Here is a 21,521-nt window from a genome sequence, read left to right as displayed (position 1 = left end):
TTTATAATAAAATATGATTACTACAAAAGAAAGTTATTAACGATAATAATTATTATTGTGAAATTTTTTTAATAATAATAATAATTATTATTATTATTATTATTATTGCTATATCTTTTTAATGTATCATTAGTAATAATTATTTATATTATTATTGTATGTTAATTTTATAGATAATAAAATTAATATTGCTGTAAGTTTTGTCGTTAATTTTAACATTTGTTATCTAAAGTTTGAAATTAACTAAATTAATAGTGCTTAAGAATTAATTAAGTGAATTATTTAAGAAAACATGTGCTACATGAACCATTTGATTTTTCTAATTCATTCAACTATCACGTGACAACATTGACCATAGACCAATTATATTCAAGTCACTAACTTAATTTTAGTACTTTATATATAAAAATTTAAATTATTAATCTTAATGATTAAGATATCAAAACATAATAAATTAAAATATAAAAGTCCAAAATGAACGGGGAAAAAATATTTCTAGAAGTTCTTTAAGGATAGCTCCTTATATTCTGTCATTATCTTCTCACTAGCTAAATTCCCCACATAGCTTTAATTTTTTTTTGTTCATATTTTTTTATCTTAAAATTAATAATGCATATATATTTAATAATTAATATCAATTAATCAAGACACAAGAAATATGAGTTTAATATAATATAATTAAATTATTATAAGATAATTTATGAAAATATTTTATTAGTATAATATAAAATAAATATCCAATTTATTAAAATCCAAAGTGTTAGCATAAAATTAAACGAGTTTTAAATCATAATTAATAAGTACGAAAGCTAATGAAAAATAAAAGAAATAAGAAAAAAAAAAATTCATTAAAAAACCTTAAATTTAACGTTTAGCGATGTTGTTAGAAGTGTGCAGTTCTGGTTCAGGATCTGTTTAGGAATTAACAATAAATCGAAATTTTGGTACAGTTCTTGATTATTTGGTTCAGTACGATTTCAGTCCAGTTCTCAGTTTTTGAAACAAATTTATATAATTATTTCATTAAAAAGTAATATTTAAATTAACATTTAAATTTTAAATTTGATTATTAATATATAATACATCACATAATATATCTTTTAGCTATTTCTAAATTATATAATTCTTAATTATAAAGTGTATATATAATTTAAGATTAAGTATATTGTATAATATAGTAGTATAAGTATATTATATAATATATATTTTAATATTTATTAATTATATAGTATTTAACTATAAGATACAAATATAATTATGAATTAACATGTATAATAATACATTTATAATTAAGAACTATAAAGTAATTTAATTTATTTATAATTAAAATTACTAAGAAAATATAGAGAAACAAAATATAATATCATATTGTATTTAGTTTATAATTAAATATAGTGTTGTGAAAATTATATCTGTATAAATTAAAAAATACAAAATTTAACATAATTCGGCGTAAGCCTACTCTACCAAATAAATCTACTATAAAGAAAAAATATTTATAATCACTAATTATTTACTATAAAGAAAAAATAATTATAATCACTAATTATTTTTCTCACTCTCACAAGTTACTCAAATAAAACTCACAGAATTTGACACACCTTTTCACTTTATGAGCTTTCTATAATACAATATAATGGCCAATCAACTATTCACATATTTAGACCACTAAAAATTAGTCTTTTGGGGACTTTAATTATTAAATTTCATAATTTAAATTCTATTAAACTTCCTAATTCTAATTTGACTTGGATTCTAAGATATATATTGTAACACCCCTCACGCGTCTACAGTGTAGCTGAACAAGGCATGCTACACAGTATGCCGAAGTACCTGATTTTATCTGATTTCATTACAGTTCTTTATATATTTATTCAAAAATTCTTTAGGCACTAATGTTGTTTATTAAATCTGACTAGTGTAGTAAATATCACATATTTTCCATATTCACAATCTCAATCTCATTCATATTCAGAGTCAACTCATATATCAACAGTGTTCAATTCCATTAAGCAACATAATTTGTCAACTAATTACATAAGTTCACACTCTACATATTATGCAAATTGATTACATCATACACGTATTCAATATAATTTCTTAATTTGAATTACAATATAAAAAATAATTAAAATATACAAAATACATAGTATGCTTAATGTGAGCCCTATCTACATGCATTGCTGAGGAGGTGACAATCTTGTACTCTTCTGACACTTCTGCAGATCTGGACTCCAAAAATCTCAGTCGAAGTACCTGCGCGAGGAAACAATTCTTAAGCATTTCTGCTTAGTGGTGCAAGAATATAACAAGAAATAATATATACAAATAAAGAAATAAATAAATCATAATTCGAATACTCAGGAATCAATTTAATTTGGTATGGTATTTATAGCATCAATTATCTTATATACTAGTTTGTTCCTCTTTGGAAGTGCTAAGTTTATAACATTTCCGTAATAATACCCAGTATACAAATTATTCTAACTGTATTGTATTTTAAGTCTCTAAGATTCTGTAAATTGTATTTTTGTTATATTTCTATTGCTAATCTCTTTTACTCTTTTCATTTAATACTTAATTTAATTATACTGAAATTTCCTTATACTTAACTTAACTTAACTGCATGAATGAGATAATATTTTAATTGACCGCCCGTATAGCCTATACATTGACCAGACTGGATAAATGGTTAAAATAACACTGGGTACCTAGTACCTCGGGCCGTCACACCATCGGTCACAAAGTGTTTCCCGGTGTGCAAACAGTGTAGCTAAACCATATAATCAATCAGTAAGGTAATAAGCCGAGTATCATAACATAATCCGTATAGCCCATAGGCTATTAAAAACATAATCCGTACAGTCATAGGCTATTAAAATCCGTACAGCTGTCAGTACCTATTGGCATGCCAACCTATCCAAACTAGTCAACTAGGCAATACTAGGGCATTTACAAACTTCAATATTTAATTCTTTATTTTTAGGGTTCATAGGTCATTATGCCTTTCACTGGTCGACAAAAATGTTGACTCTTTTTATTCATCATGGATAGGTTGATTCTAATATCAACATGTCACAATTTGCATTTCAATATGCTGCCAGTATAGTGCAATTTACAATTCTCATGAGTTGGCATTTATTGCCAAATTATTTATAGGCTTCATTGTATATTATTATTAATTTTTCAGTTTTAGTGTGCTAGATTGATCTAGCTAAATGTCCTGTTTCTATTGGTTTTTAGCTTCTTCTCAAAGAAGTAAATTTGTAGCTCTATGTCTTATTAAACTTTTGGAACAGATTTTAGGTCATTCTAAGTTATATAGACCAAGATATGATCAATTTACTAAAGCTGGACAGATTGTATTTTCAATGCAACTTTAGGTCATTTTTAGGTCAAGTTCAATTCTGGCAAATTTAGTACCCTAAGTTGGGCAAACAATTTGACTTGGTTCTGGTCATTTATGGGCTTTGGTGTCTTCATAAGAGTTATAGCTCTATGTCTAATCTTTCTATTTATATAAATTTCAGGTCATTTGGACCTGTTTTGAGTGAGTTATGGTCAAATGAGTAACTATTGTTTATATGGTCAAATTTTGGGTTGCAATGGTTCTGGACAGTTTTGATACCTCAAATTGTGCAAGCTATTTGACTTAGTAAATGTCATTTCTGGGCTCTGTGATCTTCACCAAAGTTGTAGCCCTATGTCTAAGCTTTCCAATGGTATAAATTTCAGGTCATTTGGACCTGTCTTCAATGAGTTATGGCCAATTACATGAATACTGTTCATATGGTCAGGTTTAGGAATTGCACATTACCAACATTACCAAATCCGAAATAGGTCTAATTTAAGGTCACTTTCCGGACAGAATTTTAACAATGTTTCTACATGAAAATTGACACATTTTATGCCTAGTTTTACTTCCACTTGGCCTCATACCAATTGGGGTTACATAATTAGGGTTATAGGCTCAAACATATTCTGCCCTCATACACTTCTTCAATTACACAAACAATACACATTCAACTTGCTATATCTTAACTCCCCATACCTAAATTCTAGATTTATAGCACTCTAAAATCATTCATTAAATCTCAAATCGGCCAATTTGACCAATTTACACAAGTCCTTAATATCCAATACACAACCTTAAATCAATTGGTCAAGGTCAACATAATATACATAATTAATAATTAACTAAAACATGAAATTCAACTAGCAAATTTACCATATACTTCCACGATGCATCAACACCATAATTCAACACTTAATCTCATGGAAATATGCATTTTCTAACTTCATCAAGGCTTCTGAATCATCACTTTCCCTTAGGTCTTTAAAAATTGTTCAAACCTAATTCAAATTGTCAACTTCAACACACACACATGACATCAATTTGCTAGTACATATAATTAGCTTAATCTACTTCACTAATCACCATTTAAATGCATGAAAATACCAACCTTTAATGCTTCTCAAGGCTGCCCCAATTCAACAATTATCCAAGGTCTTCAATAATTCTTTCAAAATCCTAATTCAATTACTCAATCTCAACATGCACATGAATTTAATTTGCTAGGACCTTTAATTACCTTAATCAATATCATTTCCCATCAAACACATGTAAAGATAATTCAAACCTCTTTAGGTTCCATGGCTGCCGAATTCAATCATCATTAAATACTCATCAAATTCTTCCAATTTTTCAATAATTCAACTCATTTCAACCTTAGTATAAAGTTTAATTAAGTGAGGTAAGGAAAACTAGCACTAACCTTTTTTTGGAGCTTGATTAAACTTCACCAAAACTCCTCTTTCTTGCTTCCTACATGCTGCCCATGATGTGTAGATCAACTTTAGTGAAGGAAGTTTGAAGAATCATAGCTTGAAGATGGGTGGATGAAGCTTGCTTGTGGGACGCCCATGGAGAAAACTTTAAAACTCCAATTCAGCCATGGGAGAAGAATTGAAGAAAGTGAATTGAAAGTGGATGAAATCTGCCCATATGTGTCCTTTTTATAGTCCCACTAATCTCCACTAACTTAGGTTAATATTATATTATTTAAAGTTTTGATATTTATAAATTAATCCCCCATTTCTCTTTTAATTGCACTTCATTTTTAATTTCATTTTTCATGAAATTTTCAAAAGTTAATACCACTTATTTTTAATGGACATTGAGGTCAAAAGTTAACTCTAGGTGTCAATTGACCAAAATGCCCATCTTCGGGTTGTATTTCAAATTTTTTGGTACTACCGATTAATTCCTTGTACCGCCGATTAATTTTCATTTTGTTGACATTTCCAATATCAATTACACCTAAGTAGACCTTTACTTCGATCCCGAAAATATTTTTCGAGGTTTCCCGCAGTCCAGGGCTAGTCAACAGTCCTCGCCGTAACTTCTCGATGTGGTCACCCATCGCTACGGGTTCAGCTCGTTTAACTTAGTCACATTTTACCTCTTTTATTTTTTTTTTAATTTTTCTCATCACATATTTCATTATTTTATGCTTTTTTCACTGTCAATTAAGTGTAGTTCCAGACATTCCGACTTTCCAGGGTAGACATTAGCCTTCGGAACAGTGGAACATATGGACTATATAAAGTAAGGATGTTATATATATATATATATATATTAAAAGTATATAATACATCTAAAAAATAGAAAAAACATATATATAAATTTGATTCTTGATTTGGTATAGTTTCAGTTCGATTCTTAGTGAAAAATAAAAACCTAATCAAAGTATTAAAATAACTTTAGTTCGATACTATTTTGTCAGTTTGGTATAGTTCTTCGATTCAATTCAGGACTCTCGAGAATTGTGTACAGTCCTAGATGCTATGGCAGGAGTCTCCATGGGTATGGATCTATAAAATAAGAGAGCACCAAGTGGGTTAGTTGATTACCGCTCCGATTATGCCAAAGCGAATTGAAACTGTGAATAAGAATGAGGAAACTGAGAGAATAAAAGGTTAGATCTCATATATCTGTCAGTCCTCATATATATAGGCATTAGTTAGACTGCCATTAGGATTAAGATTCTAATTCATCATGCGAGTATCTCAAAATCCTGTCTAGGGAGAGAAAGACCTCCCGTTTCTTGGCTGTGTCTAAATGCCCAATTCATCTGTTGGGCAATGGGTGGATAGTCCATTTGGGAGAAAGTTACTTGGGCAAGCGCCATTCAGGTGAGTGACATCATTTTACACATATATATACACACACATGTGTCACCATGTATTTATTATGTCAGCGTCATATTTAACGATAACTAAACGTTTCGACCAAATTTGCTAATGGAACAAAATACAGAATATCAATTTGACAAAAGTTAAATCATAATCCTTTATGTATTAAAGCGTGAAATAATAAAATATTCTTTTGTATTTTTTTTTAATAATTATCAATGAATTATTCATTTAATACTTGAGAATTAAAATTTAAAAAATACGTTTTATAAAATGAAAAGAATATTTACAAATTAATCCCCCATTTGTCTTTTAATTGCACTTCATTTTTAATTTCATTTTTCATGAAATTTTCAAAAGTTAATACCATTTATTTTTAATGGACATTGAGGTCAAAAGTTAACTCTAGGTGTCAATTGACCAAAATGCCCATCTTCGGGTTGTATTTCAAATTTTTCGGTATTACCGATTAATTCCTTGTACCGCCGATTTCTTTAATTTTCATTTTTCATTTATACTAACTTATTAAATTTTTTTTTGACATTTCCAATATCAATTATACCTAAGTAGACCTTTACTTCGATCCCGAAAATATTTTTCGAGGTTTCCCGCAGTCCAGGGCTAGTCAACAGTCCTCGCCGTAACTTCTCGATGTGGTCACCCATCGCTACGGGTTCAGCTCGTTTAACTTAGTCACATTTTATCTCTTTTATTTTTTTTTTTTAATTTTTCTCATCACATATTTCATTATTTTATGCTTTTTTCACTGTCAATTAAGTGTAGTTCCAGACATTCCGACTTTCCAGGGCAGACATTAGCCTTCGGAACAGTGGAACATATGGACTATATAAAGTAAGGATGTTATATATATATATATATATATATATATATATATATATATATATATATATATATATATATATATATATATATATATATTAAAAGTATATAATGCATCTAAAAAATAGAAAAAACATATATATAAATTTGATTCTTGATTTGGTATAGTTTCAGTTCGATTCTTAGTGAAAAATAAAAACCTAATCAAAGTATTAAAATAACTTTAGTTCGATACTATTTTGTCAGTTTGGTATAGTTCTTCGATTCAATTCAGGACTCTCGAGAATTGTGTACAGTCCTAGATGCTATGGCAGGAGTCTCCATGGGTATGGATCTATAAAATAAGAGAGCACCAAGTGGGTTAGTTGATTACCGCTCCGATTATGCCAAAGCGAATTGAAACTGTGAATAAGAATGAGGAAACTGAGAGAATAAAAGGTTAGATCTCATATATCTGTCAGTCCTCATATATATAGGCATTAGTTAGACTGCCATTAGGATTAAGATTCTAATTCATCATGCGAGTATCTCAAAATCCTGTCTAGGGAGAGAAAGACCTCCCGTTTCTTGGCTATGTGTCTAAATGCCCAATTCATCTGTTGGGCAATGGGTGGATAGTCCATTTGGGAGAAAGTTACTTGGGCAAGCGCCATTCAAGTGAGTGACATCATTTTACACATATATATACACACACATGTGTCACCATGTATTTATTATGTCAGCGTCATATTTAACGATAACTAAACGTTTCGACCAAATTTGCTAATGGAACAAAATACAGAATATCAATTTGACAAAAGTTAAATCATAATCCTTTATGTATTAAAGTGTGAAATAATAAAATATTCTTTTGTATTTTTTTTAATAATTATCAATGAATTATTCATTTAATACTTGAGAATTAAAATTTAAAAAAATACGTTTTATAAAATGAAAAACAAGAATCTTTATATTGTAATTAAAAGTTTAAAAACTCTTTTTATCATAAAAGAAAATGATGTTTTAGAATGAAAATTTAAGATTAAATTATTCTAATTATAAATCTCTTTTTAAAATTTATTATAAGCCGTCAAGAAAACAAATTCCATCCTAAGCACGTGAAGCTGTCTTTTGGAGAGACAAATATTTAAATTATGGTTAAAAATAACTCAGAGTGCACTGCTTACGGGTACATGCCCTCGAGTTTGCCATTTTCAGTAGCCGCCCCACCACTTGCCTCGCTCTCCTTTGCAGCTGCCAAATAGAATACACACCTTATAATTTTAAATTTAAGTACTTACACTTAGCATAATGTTTGCATCCATATGTTAATATGGAATTCATTTGTTTTAATGAATATGTTGATGCTGAAAAGGATAATTTTAAAATTTTAATACACTTAAGATAAATAATTTTAAATTTTTTTTAATAAAATCAAATATTGTTTGATAAAAAAAAATCAAACTCTTATATTTGTTAATTGGGCTAAATCCTATTGAGTTAAAATTAAATATTATATTATTTTTAATTCGATAATATATAAAACTATATATATATATAGGCAAAAGCTAAATTCCTTTTTAGATGCATGAATTCGTACACTTCTATTCAAATGTTTATCACATTTATGTAATTTTTTCAAGTTCAATGTACGCTAGAATAGCCACTGGGTCGATTTCGGTTCAAATTATTCTAGAATCAGAATTATGAATCCTCACGGTTTTGATTCCGATCTTATTTAGGTCTAATTCAAACAGTATAAATTTTTTTTTTAATTTTTAAATAAAAAAATACAATTCAGCATTCCAATTTAATTTTTATTTAATTTATTTATGATTTGAATTAAAAACGAGTTTAATTGATTTTGATTTTGAACTGACACTGGGTCGGTCTAACGTACACGACATGCAAACTTAAAAATAATCACTTATTTTATATCAAGTGATAATTAGAAAGTTAAAAAAAAAAAAAAAAGTTGATGGATGCTATGCAATGATGTGTCCACAAAGCCTCCACCTGAAGGCCCCATATCCGTACAAGCTGATGTGGAAGTGCAGATGTTGCTATTTATTTCATTGGTCACTGCATCTTGTCATAATGCCTTGTGAAACTTTCCCTCAAAGGGTGGGGACGGTCTCTTGCTTCTGATTGAGCCCACCTCTTTATTTATTTATTATTTTTTTTTAAGTTAATCACTTTTTATTTATTTTATTTAAATTTTTATAATTTTAAAAATAATTTTAATAATATTAAATTAAACTTATTAATATTTTTAAGGAAGCAAGTGGAGTTTTAGTTTTAATTTTAATTTTTAATTTTTTTTAAATTAAAAATAGGAAATTGATATACTGAAACGCTGCCGTTTCATATTATTCTCATATTGATTGTGATTTTGTTGATTGGATCGGTTTTTACCATCATTGGATGATGGATGGGTCGTTTTCCAGTGAAGTATAACATCATTGGATTTTTCAGGGCCATAAATATGCCGCGTATGCTTCTGATTTTAGCCATTAAACATCCGCTGACGGATGTACCATCACAATCCGGTAAATTGAGTTTTTTTTATATAAAAAAATAATTATTTTTATTTATTACTTAAATTGATTTTTTTATAAATTTAATTACTGATTGTAATATAATTTTATAAATAAAAAAATTAATTGATCCTCTTTTTTAAAAAAAAATTAATATATTAAATTAATTTATCATAAATTTAAATTTTAAATTTTATTAATTCGTTTCGATTATTTGATGATAATCACATAATTCACGGGAAATGTCGCTTCACTCTTCTCACAGTCTGAACCTATCATTTTTCCCCCTTGTTTGTGTCCAAAAATATACCACGTAATCAAATCTTCTTCAATAAGTACAATTTTTAATTCAAATAGAAATAACAGAAATTAAAGAAAAAAAATTCAGCAGAAATAAATTTTTATATTTAAAAATATATTTTTTTCATAATTATTTATTATTTTTAAAATATTTTCTAATAAAATTAAATTCTCAATAATAAAAAAATAAGAATCCTATTATGCCCTTAAACTATATATTTTTCTAATTAATTAGTTTTAAGTAATTCTTTTGAAATTGAGATTTTGAGATTAAAATTGTTTTTGTTTTACAATTTTTATAATTAATATATATTAAATTTATTTTTAATATTTTTTAATTAATATATTAAAAAAAATTATCGAAAGGCAGACGTGTGTTGCGATCATGTTATGGGAGAGATAAGAGGATGGAGAAAGGAGGGAAGGGAAGGTGGGGCGTCACATGGGAAGCGCGGGGTCGTTCGTGATAGAAATGGAATACAAGCGTACGGAAGGGACCACCTTGCCACGTGACGCTTTATGACGCTTCTCCGCCTCCTCGGTTCCACCTAAATCAGTGTCCTTGTCCACACAAATACATATAAAATCTTCCCTCTTGGCACCAATTATCCAAACTCCAAAATCATTCTCAACGAATACAATCATCCAATTTAATTTTTAATTATTTTGCTCAAATTTCTCAATTTTTTATTGAATTTTTATTTTTAAATTTTTGGGTATTAAAAAGAAAGGGGAGAAGAATGCACACTTGGGAACAATTTTGGACACCATCGTATATGGCATGTTTTCTTTAAAGAAAACTTCCATTCATTCATGTGGTGGTCATGTTGGGGGTCAGATAGCGACTAACAATTGGCCAGCCAAGATTGACCAAGCATATCATATTTGCTATTGAACTTGCAGACACACATGGGTTGTGCTGCCCATATATGCTCATGGCTTCAGCAGTTCAGTTGTGTTGAATGTATCTCTTTCTGCCATTCTCTCTAAAATTATTGTAAATTTCATTTTTTTAAAAAAATAAATTTCGGTATTTTCGAACCGACCGTGACAACCTCAAATCTAAGCAAATTTTGTTACATCGTCAGACGGGGATAATCAATGACCCTCATCTCTCCATATCAACGGCCACCATTAGTTAGGCGGCTGAGACCAGATAGATATTGGCTTCTTTTTCATCGATAAATGCCAAATCCAACTGCCTCTATTCATCAAAAAGTTCCCCCATAAAGTAAATAAATCCAACCTAATATTTCTCTCTCTCTCTCTCTCTCTCTCTCTCTCTCTCTTAACCTTAAAAGCCACTTTTATAATATTAAATTAAGGAAAAATGTTAAATAATCCAATTACACAGGTCTCAATTCTGTAAGATTAAAAGTGTGTTTTGTAAAAAATTAAAAATTAAATATTACTTTTACAAAGTTTAATCTATAAGGTATTTGATATGAAATTAACGATGAATAATTATTACTTTTATAATTTTTAACTCTTATTAATATTATTTAGATATTCAAAAGATAATATGTTAATTTTTTACTTTATTAATATTTATACATTTTTTAGAGGTTAAATATTAATTTTGAGGGTCTAAATTAATAATTATCCTTCTTAAATATTAAAACTTATAATGGTAATATTTAACTCTTGATTTTTTTTAATCTTCTACCAAATAAAGGCTCTAAAGTTAACATTTAACCACTCAATAAGTCATAATTAATGAGGTGAAAAGTTAATTAAGTCATTTTAATGTATCCAAATTACATTAATGAGTGATTAAAAGTTACAAAAATAATAATTACTTTTTATTAATTTCATACTAAATACCCCATAAGGTTTATAATTTCGGATTTTGAGTTTAGAATTTAGGATTTAAAGTTTAAAATTGTAGAGCTTAAAACTTAGGGTTTAAGGTTTAAATTTTTAGGATTTAGGTTTTTAAGATTTAGGGTTTAAAGTTTAGAATTTTATGATTTAGAATATTAAAATTTAGGGCTTAGATTTTTTAAAATTAATTTAATTTGTTAGGGTTTAAGGTTTTGAAATTTTAAGATTTAAATTTATAGGGTTTGATTATAAAAATAGGAGAGAGAAAATTAATGAGTATTATTATTTTTTTTAATTTTACTCGTATATTTATTAAATATAATAGCTATTTGTGAATTTTCTTAAGAATTCTTTTTAACACATCCTCCTCTCTCTCATTAATTAGATGAGATAAAGGGTCGTCTAATTAAATTAAAGAGTATTGTTACTCTCTCCATCTCATTTCAAGCGATGTTTTAGAAATTTTTATCTCATTTTATTTATTATTTTAGAAAATTAAGGAAGTATTAATTTTTTTTTCCAACTTGATGTTGTCTATAATTACTCCCAATGAATTTTTTTTCTTCTCTCCTTTCCACATTCCAAGGGTATTAAAGGGTATTTTAACCAATTATTAATATTTTTTTTAATAAAAATAAAGCTATCAAATCATTTCCTTAATTTTTGTATAAAAACTTTAAAAAACACTTGAAATGGGACAGAGAAAGTATAATTAGGTGATTTAATTATTTTCTTAATCACTATACAAAAATTTTAAATGATAAATAAAAGTAAACGGAAAAAGTAATTGTTAGCTCAAATATTTGCATTTAAATTTATACGCACTTTAATTAATTATACATAAATATTAATATAAATATTTAATATAATCGATATAAAACTATATTAGATGCACCCTAGATTAATTAAACATATTAATTAAGTACAATTCGTCTTTTAAGGTTCATTAGTATTGAAAGATGAACATTTCCTATTTAATTCTTGCATGTTGGGCTGGTTTTTATTGTTCCAAGGACCTTTTACATAATTAAGTTTATATGAACATAATGTCAAAAGATTACTCAAACACTAACACTCTTACATTAAAACATAATATATACATATATATATATATATATATTTAAAATTATAAATTTCATATATAAGTTGAGTGTAAATAAGAGTTTTTATGGTGGAGAAATTAAAATTTTTATGTATGACAAATTTATGACTACAGACCCAAACTTTTCAGAGTCTTACATGTCCATACTAAATGCAAAATGGGCTTACCAACAAATCCATGGGCTTGGTGCCTTGGTCCTAGAACTTGAATACGTTTGGGTCGGTTTTTGCTTTTATAAATTTTCTTTTGAATTTTGATTTAGTAATTTAAGTATAATTTTTTTTTTTGATAAAAAAAGATAAATTTTAACATATGATAAATTTTAATTAAATTCAACATTTTGATATGTGATATCTTAAGTCTTTTTAGCGAGAGATAGAGAGAACATAGTCCTTTGAGATCTCATATTAAATATGAAAAATATGTGCATTTGTCATGGTTATAACAACAGTTTATTCTCATCATTGACTTGTATGCATTTTTTTAATAAAAAAATTAAAATGATTTAACCTAGAGTTGATATGTGGGTATATACTAGTTAAGGTTTCATCTTGTGACATGTCTAAAGGATTAGTCTTCAGGATCTCACATTTAAATATGGAGAGCGAGTGTATATGGATTATATAAGAATAAGAATTTTATTAAAATTAACATAATTTTAACAATTATATGTTTCTCTAACTAAAAAATAGATAAAAAAACAAAACTCAAATCAAATATGTTATATGCCATCAACTATTAAAGCAATCTAAGCTATACATATAAAAATCCAAGAAGTGCTGCATGAAATAAATTGATTTTAAACTAAAATAAAAATATTAAAATTATAATTAAAATAGGCTGCAATCAATTCAAACAGGACACGGAGCTAAATTGATTGGTTATTTAATTTTTAACAGAGGACTTCTTATAATCTAAACCAGCTTAAAGCGGGACGCTTGAATTTTCAAGTGCCAAGCTTCATGTCAGATTCTGCAGACCGATTTCCCTAGAAAACCACCCTCTCTCCTACTCTTTCCTCTTTTCTCCCTTCGTTCATCACCTTCTTCCTTTCTTCGGAGTCTCTCTGTGGTCATGCCAATCACTCACCCTCCCTTGTAAGCTCGCAGATTGCATTCCTTGCCCTCCATCATGCTCATTGCAGCCTCGATCTATTCTTATTGTGTCTGATTTCCTTGTTAATTTTGGTTGCTAAAGATCGAAGCTGCTGATTGGAGACCTTGCGCTCTTGTACGGTTACAATTGTAATCGAGTTGGGTTTGGGAATCTTGAAGATCCAAGCAATTTCCAGTCCAGAATTAATTTTCTGGTAGTTTTTTTTTTCTTTTGTTTACTTCTCGAAATTTCTTTGATGCAATTGAGCTGATCTTGAATTAGTGCAAAAAGGGAACTATCAGTGTTTTCAGTGTTCAGTCTGATTTCTTTGATTTTGGTTATTAGGGTTTCTGTCAAAACCAAACAGAACCGAACTAACACGACCGATCCTCAGGCCTACTTGAAATACATTGAAATGGATGTGAAAGGGTTGTGGAGAAAAAATTGAGTGAGCATTACTAGGCATATTCATTAAGACGTTGAATTTTATTCAGATTGATTTGCTTCAAACAATAAAATCATTCCTTGAGGTCTATAAGGTGTGTTACTTCATCTTTTAAGGAGTTATGTTATTTTGATTACTCAGGCACATCTTTGTTGTTTGTGGTTGTGCCCAAAGGACCAAAAGTGGAATCATGATGCTGTTACCTGCATGTGTTTAGTCTTTGAAAAAGTCATGCTTTGCACAAAAACATTTTTGTATATCTTCTATGTTTCGTTGCTCGCCCTTTATTGGTTGTGATGCCTGCTAAATGAATTAGTTTTTTTACCTCATTAGTTCTGTGCACCATAAGGCTGTTATCTTTTTGTGATAAGCTATTAAATTAGATTAGAATTACAAAATGGGCACGAATCCATTAAGTTGGAATTCTTTTTCAGCTATAGATAACTAAGATAAGAGTGAAAAAGCAAGTCCATCTTTTTAATCTCAGTGCAGGTGTGTCAACTTTTCGTGAATGAGGAACCTTAATAGATAAACTACTGAGAATTTACTAATAATGGAGCAATGCATCATCAGCATTGGAGTCAATACTGTTCATCCTGGATCAGATGCAGGCCTCACATCTCTGAAACTTAATTAGATATCTACAATACCTAATGAGCTAGTTGGTTTTTATAAAGGAAAATGTTAAGGATTTGATTTTCAACTTATCTTTGCATGGGGATTTCAAACATCTAAAATTTGATCACAAAGTAAAACTAAACATGGGAGTCACTCAGTGCAATTGTCTTTGCCCCCAAATTTCACAGGGTATTGCTTCTTCAAATTGAATTCCTTTTGGCTTTCTCTGTACAGTGAAACCAGGAGTTAGCGTGTCATTGGCCCTGGAATAAATTATTTATTCTTCTAATTCTCCACTAATCAAGATCTCTTTCTCCTAAAGTATAAACTGAGCACTTCATTAGAGCTATAGGTATCTTAAATTTGAGGATTGAAGTTTTTGTCACCTTGGCTTCAAATGGTTTGCATATGCATATGCTTTTTGAAATGTTTTCCCTCCTAAGAAAGCTTCACCAGCAGGGAAGTTACTTTCAAGGAAGTTGCTTGTCCGTGTATTCTGTTTACAATACTTACCTTTTTCTGGCAAGTGCTCTAATTTCTTATGCAATTGTGTTTGGCTCACACACCAATTTTTAGGCAAACATGCTGCAACAATAGTGCCCTTGTTTGCTTGAAGATTAACTTTATCAATTTGTTTTGGCTCAATTCAAGATGTTGACAATACATATTGACCCCCCAACCCCATCCCCCACGCACACCCTCCCTTCGTCTGACAATAGGCTGTTCTTCCTTTATAGTTGAGGATGTTGAGTAATAAAAAAATCCAACTTCCTTCCTTTTGACATTATGCTTCCTGCAAGCCAGATGGGGTCATTAGACCTATTCTGTTGGGAAGTTCAAAACCTTTTGGCTTGCTGTGATGAAACAGGGCCTATTCTTAGATGGATTTGTGAAGTGCTATTACACTTGCATGAAGCCAAGAGTAAGTTTTAATATGTTATACATGACTCTTGCAGTATGTTTTTATCGGGGCTGGCACTTCTTGGGCTTTAAAGATGTCTTTTACTTAATAAAAAGGAAAGGGTTAAAAGTAAACGAGGAATGTGATGTTCATTATTTTATAGCGCAAACTGAAGGTAAAAACCAATGAAATTTCATTAATAAGTGAGTTTACTGGGGTAAGCCAAATGATTATGAATCCTACTCTTTTTCAATTGAACCTTAAGCTAATGCATTGTGATTTCACATGGTGGTGCTGCTAATGGTAGAGCTTCTTTTTGGATAAGTTTCAAATTAGGTGACAGGGTTATGTTTGGTAAAAAGCCTGCATAAAACTCATAATGAACCTGTATGAACATTGATTGTTGTGAGGGAGCATGACTGTTTTGTGTAGAAAATTTCTAACTGTTAAACAAAATGTAGGTAAGTTTTTTTATGCTTTCATCATGGTTTTTTAAATGCTAATGGGAGGAGAAAAATGCTTCTTTTCAGGTTTGTTAGTGTTGCAAACTTTGATGATTTTGTGCTGTTAGCCAGTTGCCTTCTCTTTTCAAGATGAGCAACCAATATGGTGACGATCATGTAGGTAGAACCACGACAATTTTGTTTTATTGAAATTAAATGGTGATTTGATAGTTCAGTTCTTATGCAGGAAGACACAACTGTGATGGGATTTGAAGTTCCAAAATCACCTGATTCGAGTTACAACAATGTCTACCCTGGGAACGAAGATGAGGCACGTGACCCGCCTATAGTCCCTTCGCACCTGCAACATACCTTGCTTAGCTACCCAGGGAGTGCAGACACTTCTGAAACTATTCCTGCACCGCAGAGTGTAATTCTCAACCATCTTTACATTGAGAATCGAGAGGCCCCACGTTCTGTGGTGGCTCTTGGTTTTACTCATCGCTTCTGTTCAAAATATGTCACTGTTGTGCTGTACAAACCTGTTCAGAGGAGGGGGAGTACCAGCACTTAATATGCATATAGTATAAACCTAAATTAGAGTTGGTCTCATTGCCCTGATTGTGATAGAATTAGTTGTGATTGACTGAAATATGAAATTAGCCAGACAGTATTTATTGTCTCACAGCAGCTCATGGAATTGGGTTTGTTTTATTGCAGTTCTCTTTTCTCTTGAATTATCAATTCTGTTACAAGGGAAGATTTGCCATACACATGTAAAGTTCTCCATTCACGTTCTTTACAACTGGTGTATGGTATGGCATGTAGGTTGTTTTCTTATTATGGAATTAAAATTTTGAGTTTATGCAAAGCATGGAAGCATGCTTTTGAGGTATTGAAGTTTGAATGACCTGTCAATATTGAAGGGATTGATTACTTTGCAAGTGTATCAACCATTTCAGTATCATTCTGATGCTTAAATCCATAAGTGTATCAACCATTTCAGTATCAGAAACGTGCCTGTTTTCTGAGGAAGAAGACCTTTGCATAGGCTATTTTGGGAGCCGTTGTAGGCTGTTAGCAATGTTCCCATGGTCCCATGCAATTCGAGAGTAGTTGGCTATTGGATTTTGAGATTTGAGGCAACTATACATCTATAAAGGAGTTGGTGGGTGAGGTATGATTCAGTCATTAATAAGATTATGCGGCATGGGCCCCCTTCTAAGCAATTTGATAAACTGAGGGACTTATAATGAATGATGTGAACAAACACTCATCATATTGCAATATCAAACTCTAAAATATCAGGGAAAAAAAAGGAGTGAATTTTCTCTCCATTGAATTCCAGCAACAAGTACAACCACAAACGAAGTCTTCTTGTCCCGCCTCCTGAAAATAAGACAGCAAAAAATCCCTAAGAGCTAATGAAAGGGTAAAGTGGACCTATATCATATAATTTCTTTCTCTATCAAACCAACAACTATATGACGAGATTAAAAAAAAAAAAATTGCACTTTATGTACAACAAAAGATGCATTATATTTTTGACTTGAGAGCTTGCAGGAGACGTAGGCCATACCCAATAGAGCCAAATCAATGAAATGGGACATTTTTTTTTTTATTTGTGAAAGAATAAAATAAATTCCACTTCGATACATAAAGGTTTGTGCCTTAGTTTTTATCAATTCAACACCTTATATTTTTTCGTTAATAAATATAGTTTAAATTATTAATTATTATTAAATGACATTAAAATATGTGATAGTCATATTAACACTACGTCAATCATTTTAAAAGTGTCATGCGTCACACATCAGCTATATGACGTCGTATCAATGCCATGTCAGTATCATTTAATAATAACTGATAGTTTGGATCATATTTGTTAATGGAGAAAAATATAAAATATAAAATTAATAAAAATTAAAGCATAATCCTTAGTGTACCAAAGTATAAAAGCATAAAGTATTTTTTTTAAAAATATTTTTCCCTAATTTTTATTAAGATTCAAACTAAAAAATTTATAATTTAAAGATGACTCAAGTATTATTAAATTAAAACGTACCTTTAATAAATTGAATATAATTAAATTAATGATGAAAATAGGGGAGGAAGAAATTAATTGGATTTGAAGAGGATTATAGGCAGCTAACTAGGATGACTGTTGATTTTTCTTAATTAGGCACTTTTTATTGACAAGCAAGTTGCAAGAAATTGAAGTTTGCCAAAATATGTTGCTATGTAATAATTTAAAGATGACATGAAACATTTAATAGTGGCCATATGAGGTCATTATTGTATCAAGTTGCTGACCTTAGCATCAAGAAGAGACCTAATTGTATGCTGTAATAATAGTTGAACTGATGATTGTGAGCCACCCCAACCATGACCAGCAAGCAGAGAGAAACCTTATAGAAAATCTCCATGATAAATTTAGTTAAATTTCAAGTAATGATTTTTAATTTTTTATAAACTTAAAAAAAAATTATAATAATAAATTTATTCATGCTAATGAAAAATAAATTTTGATATATTAAAATTACATAGGACAACATAGAAGATTTTATATTTTTTCTGTATAGAAAAATAATTCAAATTGACATAATAATAAAATAAATTATTTACAACATTAATTATTAATTTCCAAATGAATGAAGTTAATTTTTTTAATTTTTCTTTGTAATAATCATAAATTAATAGTTATTAATTATTTTAATATAATTTAAGTTAATAAAAGAAACAATTATATATATATATATATATATTTATTTATTTATTTATTTATTTATTGTTGATGACATGAAAGGGCTGTTGTTGGGCCCAGTTTGAGTTTTGTAGTGCCCATTCAAATTTTTTTTAATAATAGGATTATTTGGATAAATTGCTCACATTTTTATAAAAATATTAAGTATCAATTTTTTTTTTATAAAATTTGCTGAATTTTAATTTAATTTAATAAAAATCATTATAAATGAAAATTAAAAAATTTCAAGTTACTTTATTAATTTATTAATTATTTTATAAATAAAATTAATTTATTTTATTAATTTCTTTATAAAAAAATATGCATAAAACGCATCGGGTGTAAATTCCTTTTCGATCTCTCTGTTTTTTCCCTGCTAGAACTACTAGTTAATTAATTTTATTTATAAAATAATTAATAAATTAATTTAAAAAATTTTAATTTTTTATAATAGTAATTTTTATAAAATTATATTAAAATTAAGTTAATTTTATAAGAAAAATTAAAATTTAATAATTTTTATAAAAATACTTATAAATTTAAGTAATCACATTATCCATTTCAAACACAATTGGGTTTTTGATTGTACGTCAACTATTTCATTATTTTGCACCACATAAAATTCGGGTTAATGATTAAACCGAGTCAAATCAAACTCCAATTTTCAATTAAACCTCGGGTTGATATTTCTAGCAATTTCTTTTGTGGCAGGTATATATTATTTAATTAAATAACATATAACTATATAACTTTTTCTATACATTTATATTAAATTTATTTAAAATATTTTAAGAGTAGCTTGTAAAAAATTAAGAATATATATATATAAAATAAATACCGAGAATAAATATAAATTTAAAATAAATATAAAGAATAAAAAATGAGATATTAATAAAATGTACATAAATAAATTATTACAAGATAAAAAAAATTACTTTAGGGATATTTGTATAAATTATTTTTTTTATTTTTTTAATGCATTAATTACTAAAATATCATTTAGTAAATTTGAGAGAAATTTTGATTGAACATTATATCTGCAGTTTGCATTAGGAGAAAACTAACTTAATTTTTTTATGTATGATATGGTTTATATAGTTTATAATTAAGATTTTTAATTTTTTTAATATTAATTAAATTATAACTATTGTCAAAAATTTAATAGAGATTCACTTATCATTAACAAGGAATTCTTCTTTATATCTAATTTATTATGAATCTAATATTTAAATTGAGTTTTATATATCTTATATCTTAGATTTATAATAAATCGAATTTAGGAAAGAAAAATCAATTAAGAACCTACCTAACAGTATTCTTCCAAAAATAACAATTAACGATGTAATAATATTTTTTGCAATAAACAGTATTATAATAATTATAGAAAAAAATAAAAAATAAAAAAATAAAGCATATAAAATTCGTATTCAAAGTTTAAATATGAAATAGTTATTGCATAAAAGAGATTACACAAATTTGTGAAATATAAATTCCAGATATTAATGAGATTAGTCATGTCTTAGGGTGAGCATTCAGTTCGAACCGAACCAAATCAAACTGAATCGAATTAAATTATAAAAAGCGAATTATATATTTTAAAAATTGAACCGAATTGAAATTGATGAAAAATTGAATTGAACCGAATCGCTATATTTCGGTTCGGTTTGGTTCAAACAAATTGGTTTTGATTTTTGATTGATTTTTTAATTTAGATTTAATTTTCAAGTTATTTGGTCTAATTTTGACTTTGGTTTAAACCTAATAACTATTAATCAATGAAATTAAACAATTTATATATATATAATTAAATATAATTCATAAATTCTTCATAAAAATAAATCAATTCAAAAATCGATTCGATTCGATTTGATTCGATTGAACATATAAAATTACTATTCTGTTCGGTTCGGTTTAACCAATTTTTCTCTCTTCAAAACAGAACCAAACCGAAATAACCAAATTTTTTATAATATAAAATCGAACCAAACCGATTAAAATTTAAAACCGAACCGATTAAACGGAATTGATTCGATTCGGTTTGATTTTTCTATTTAAACCGAAATCTGCTCACCCCTACTCATATCACAACCTTAAAATAATTATTTTATTCCTGTTTATTGGCACGCAAATGAAATATGAACGTCTATCATGTGCAAATATCAGCTCTTTGAGTTTGTTGGTTGTTTACATTATACCAGATAATTAACTAGTAAGGATTAATTCAAAAAGCTCCCATTTATATCTACCTTCTGATAAAAAAAAAAAAAAACTTAAAATTAGTGAGAGGTGTGTAAGAATCCATTTCTGAGTGTGATGGTTGAGATGTGAATTAATATTTCGAAATTTCACATTAGTTATGAATAAATCTTTTAAAATTTCACATTGGTTATCAATAATGCGTGTGGTTGATATAAGTTAGCATGCTTTATTATAATTTTATTAAAGAGTGTTTTTTCGTTCTAGATGATAAATTATAATTTACGGTGTATATCTTATAAT

At 28.3% G+C, this 21,521-nt stretch overlaps 1 protein-coding gene across 2 annotated transcripts; it reads left to right on the top strand.

Moving 5' to 3' along the window:
* Positions 1-13,681: 13,681 nt before the first annotated feature.
* LOC110646835 (SNF1-related protein kinase regulatory subunit beta-3) lies at positions 13,682-16,964 on the top strand. 2 transcript variants are annotated; one of them, XM_021800407.2, is made up of 3 exons: positions 13,682-14,086; positions 16,367-16,456; positions 16,527-16,964. In XM_021800407.2, the coding sequence occupies exons 2-3, from the start codon at positions 16,430-16,432 to the stop codon at positions 16,851-16,853; spliced, it is 354 nt and encodes a 117-aa protein (XP_021656099.1). In that variant the 5' UTR covers positions 13,682-14,086; positions 16,367-16,429; the 3' UTR covers positions 16,854-16,964. The 2 variants fall into 2 exon arrangements, with proteins under 2 accessions (XP_021656099.1, XP_021656101.1); XM_021800409.2 differs by having other exon boundaries at positions 13,682-14,411.
* The last annotated feature ends 4,557 nt before the right edge of the window (positions 16,965-21,521 follow it).

This window comes from Hevea brasiliensis, chromosome 1 (genome assembly GCF_030052815.1).
Source record: "Hevea brasiliensis isolate MT/VB/25A 57/8 chromosome 1, ASM3005281v1, whole genome shotgun sequence".
In the NCBI taxonomy this organism is placed as follows: domain Eukaryota; kingdom Viridiplantae; phylum Streptophyta; class Magnoliopsida; order Malpighiales; family Euphorbiaceae; genus Hevea; species Hevea brasiliensis.
Note: the sequence above shows the minus strand (reverse complement) of the source record. Positions and strands in the feature narration are given on the sequence as shown.

Coding starts and splice junctions, on each gene's coding strand:
- LOC110646835 (XM_021800407.2), top strand. CDS start 16,430: ATGAGCAACCAATATGGTGACGATCAT. Junction 16,457..16,526: donor ACCAATATGGTGACGATCAT/GTAGGTAGAACC, acceptor GTTCTTATGCAG/GAAGACACAACTGTGATGGG.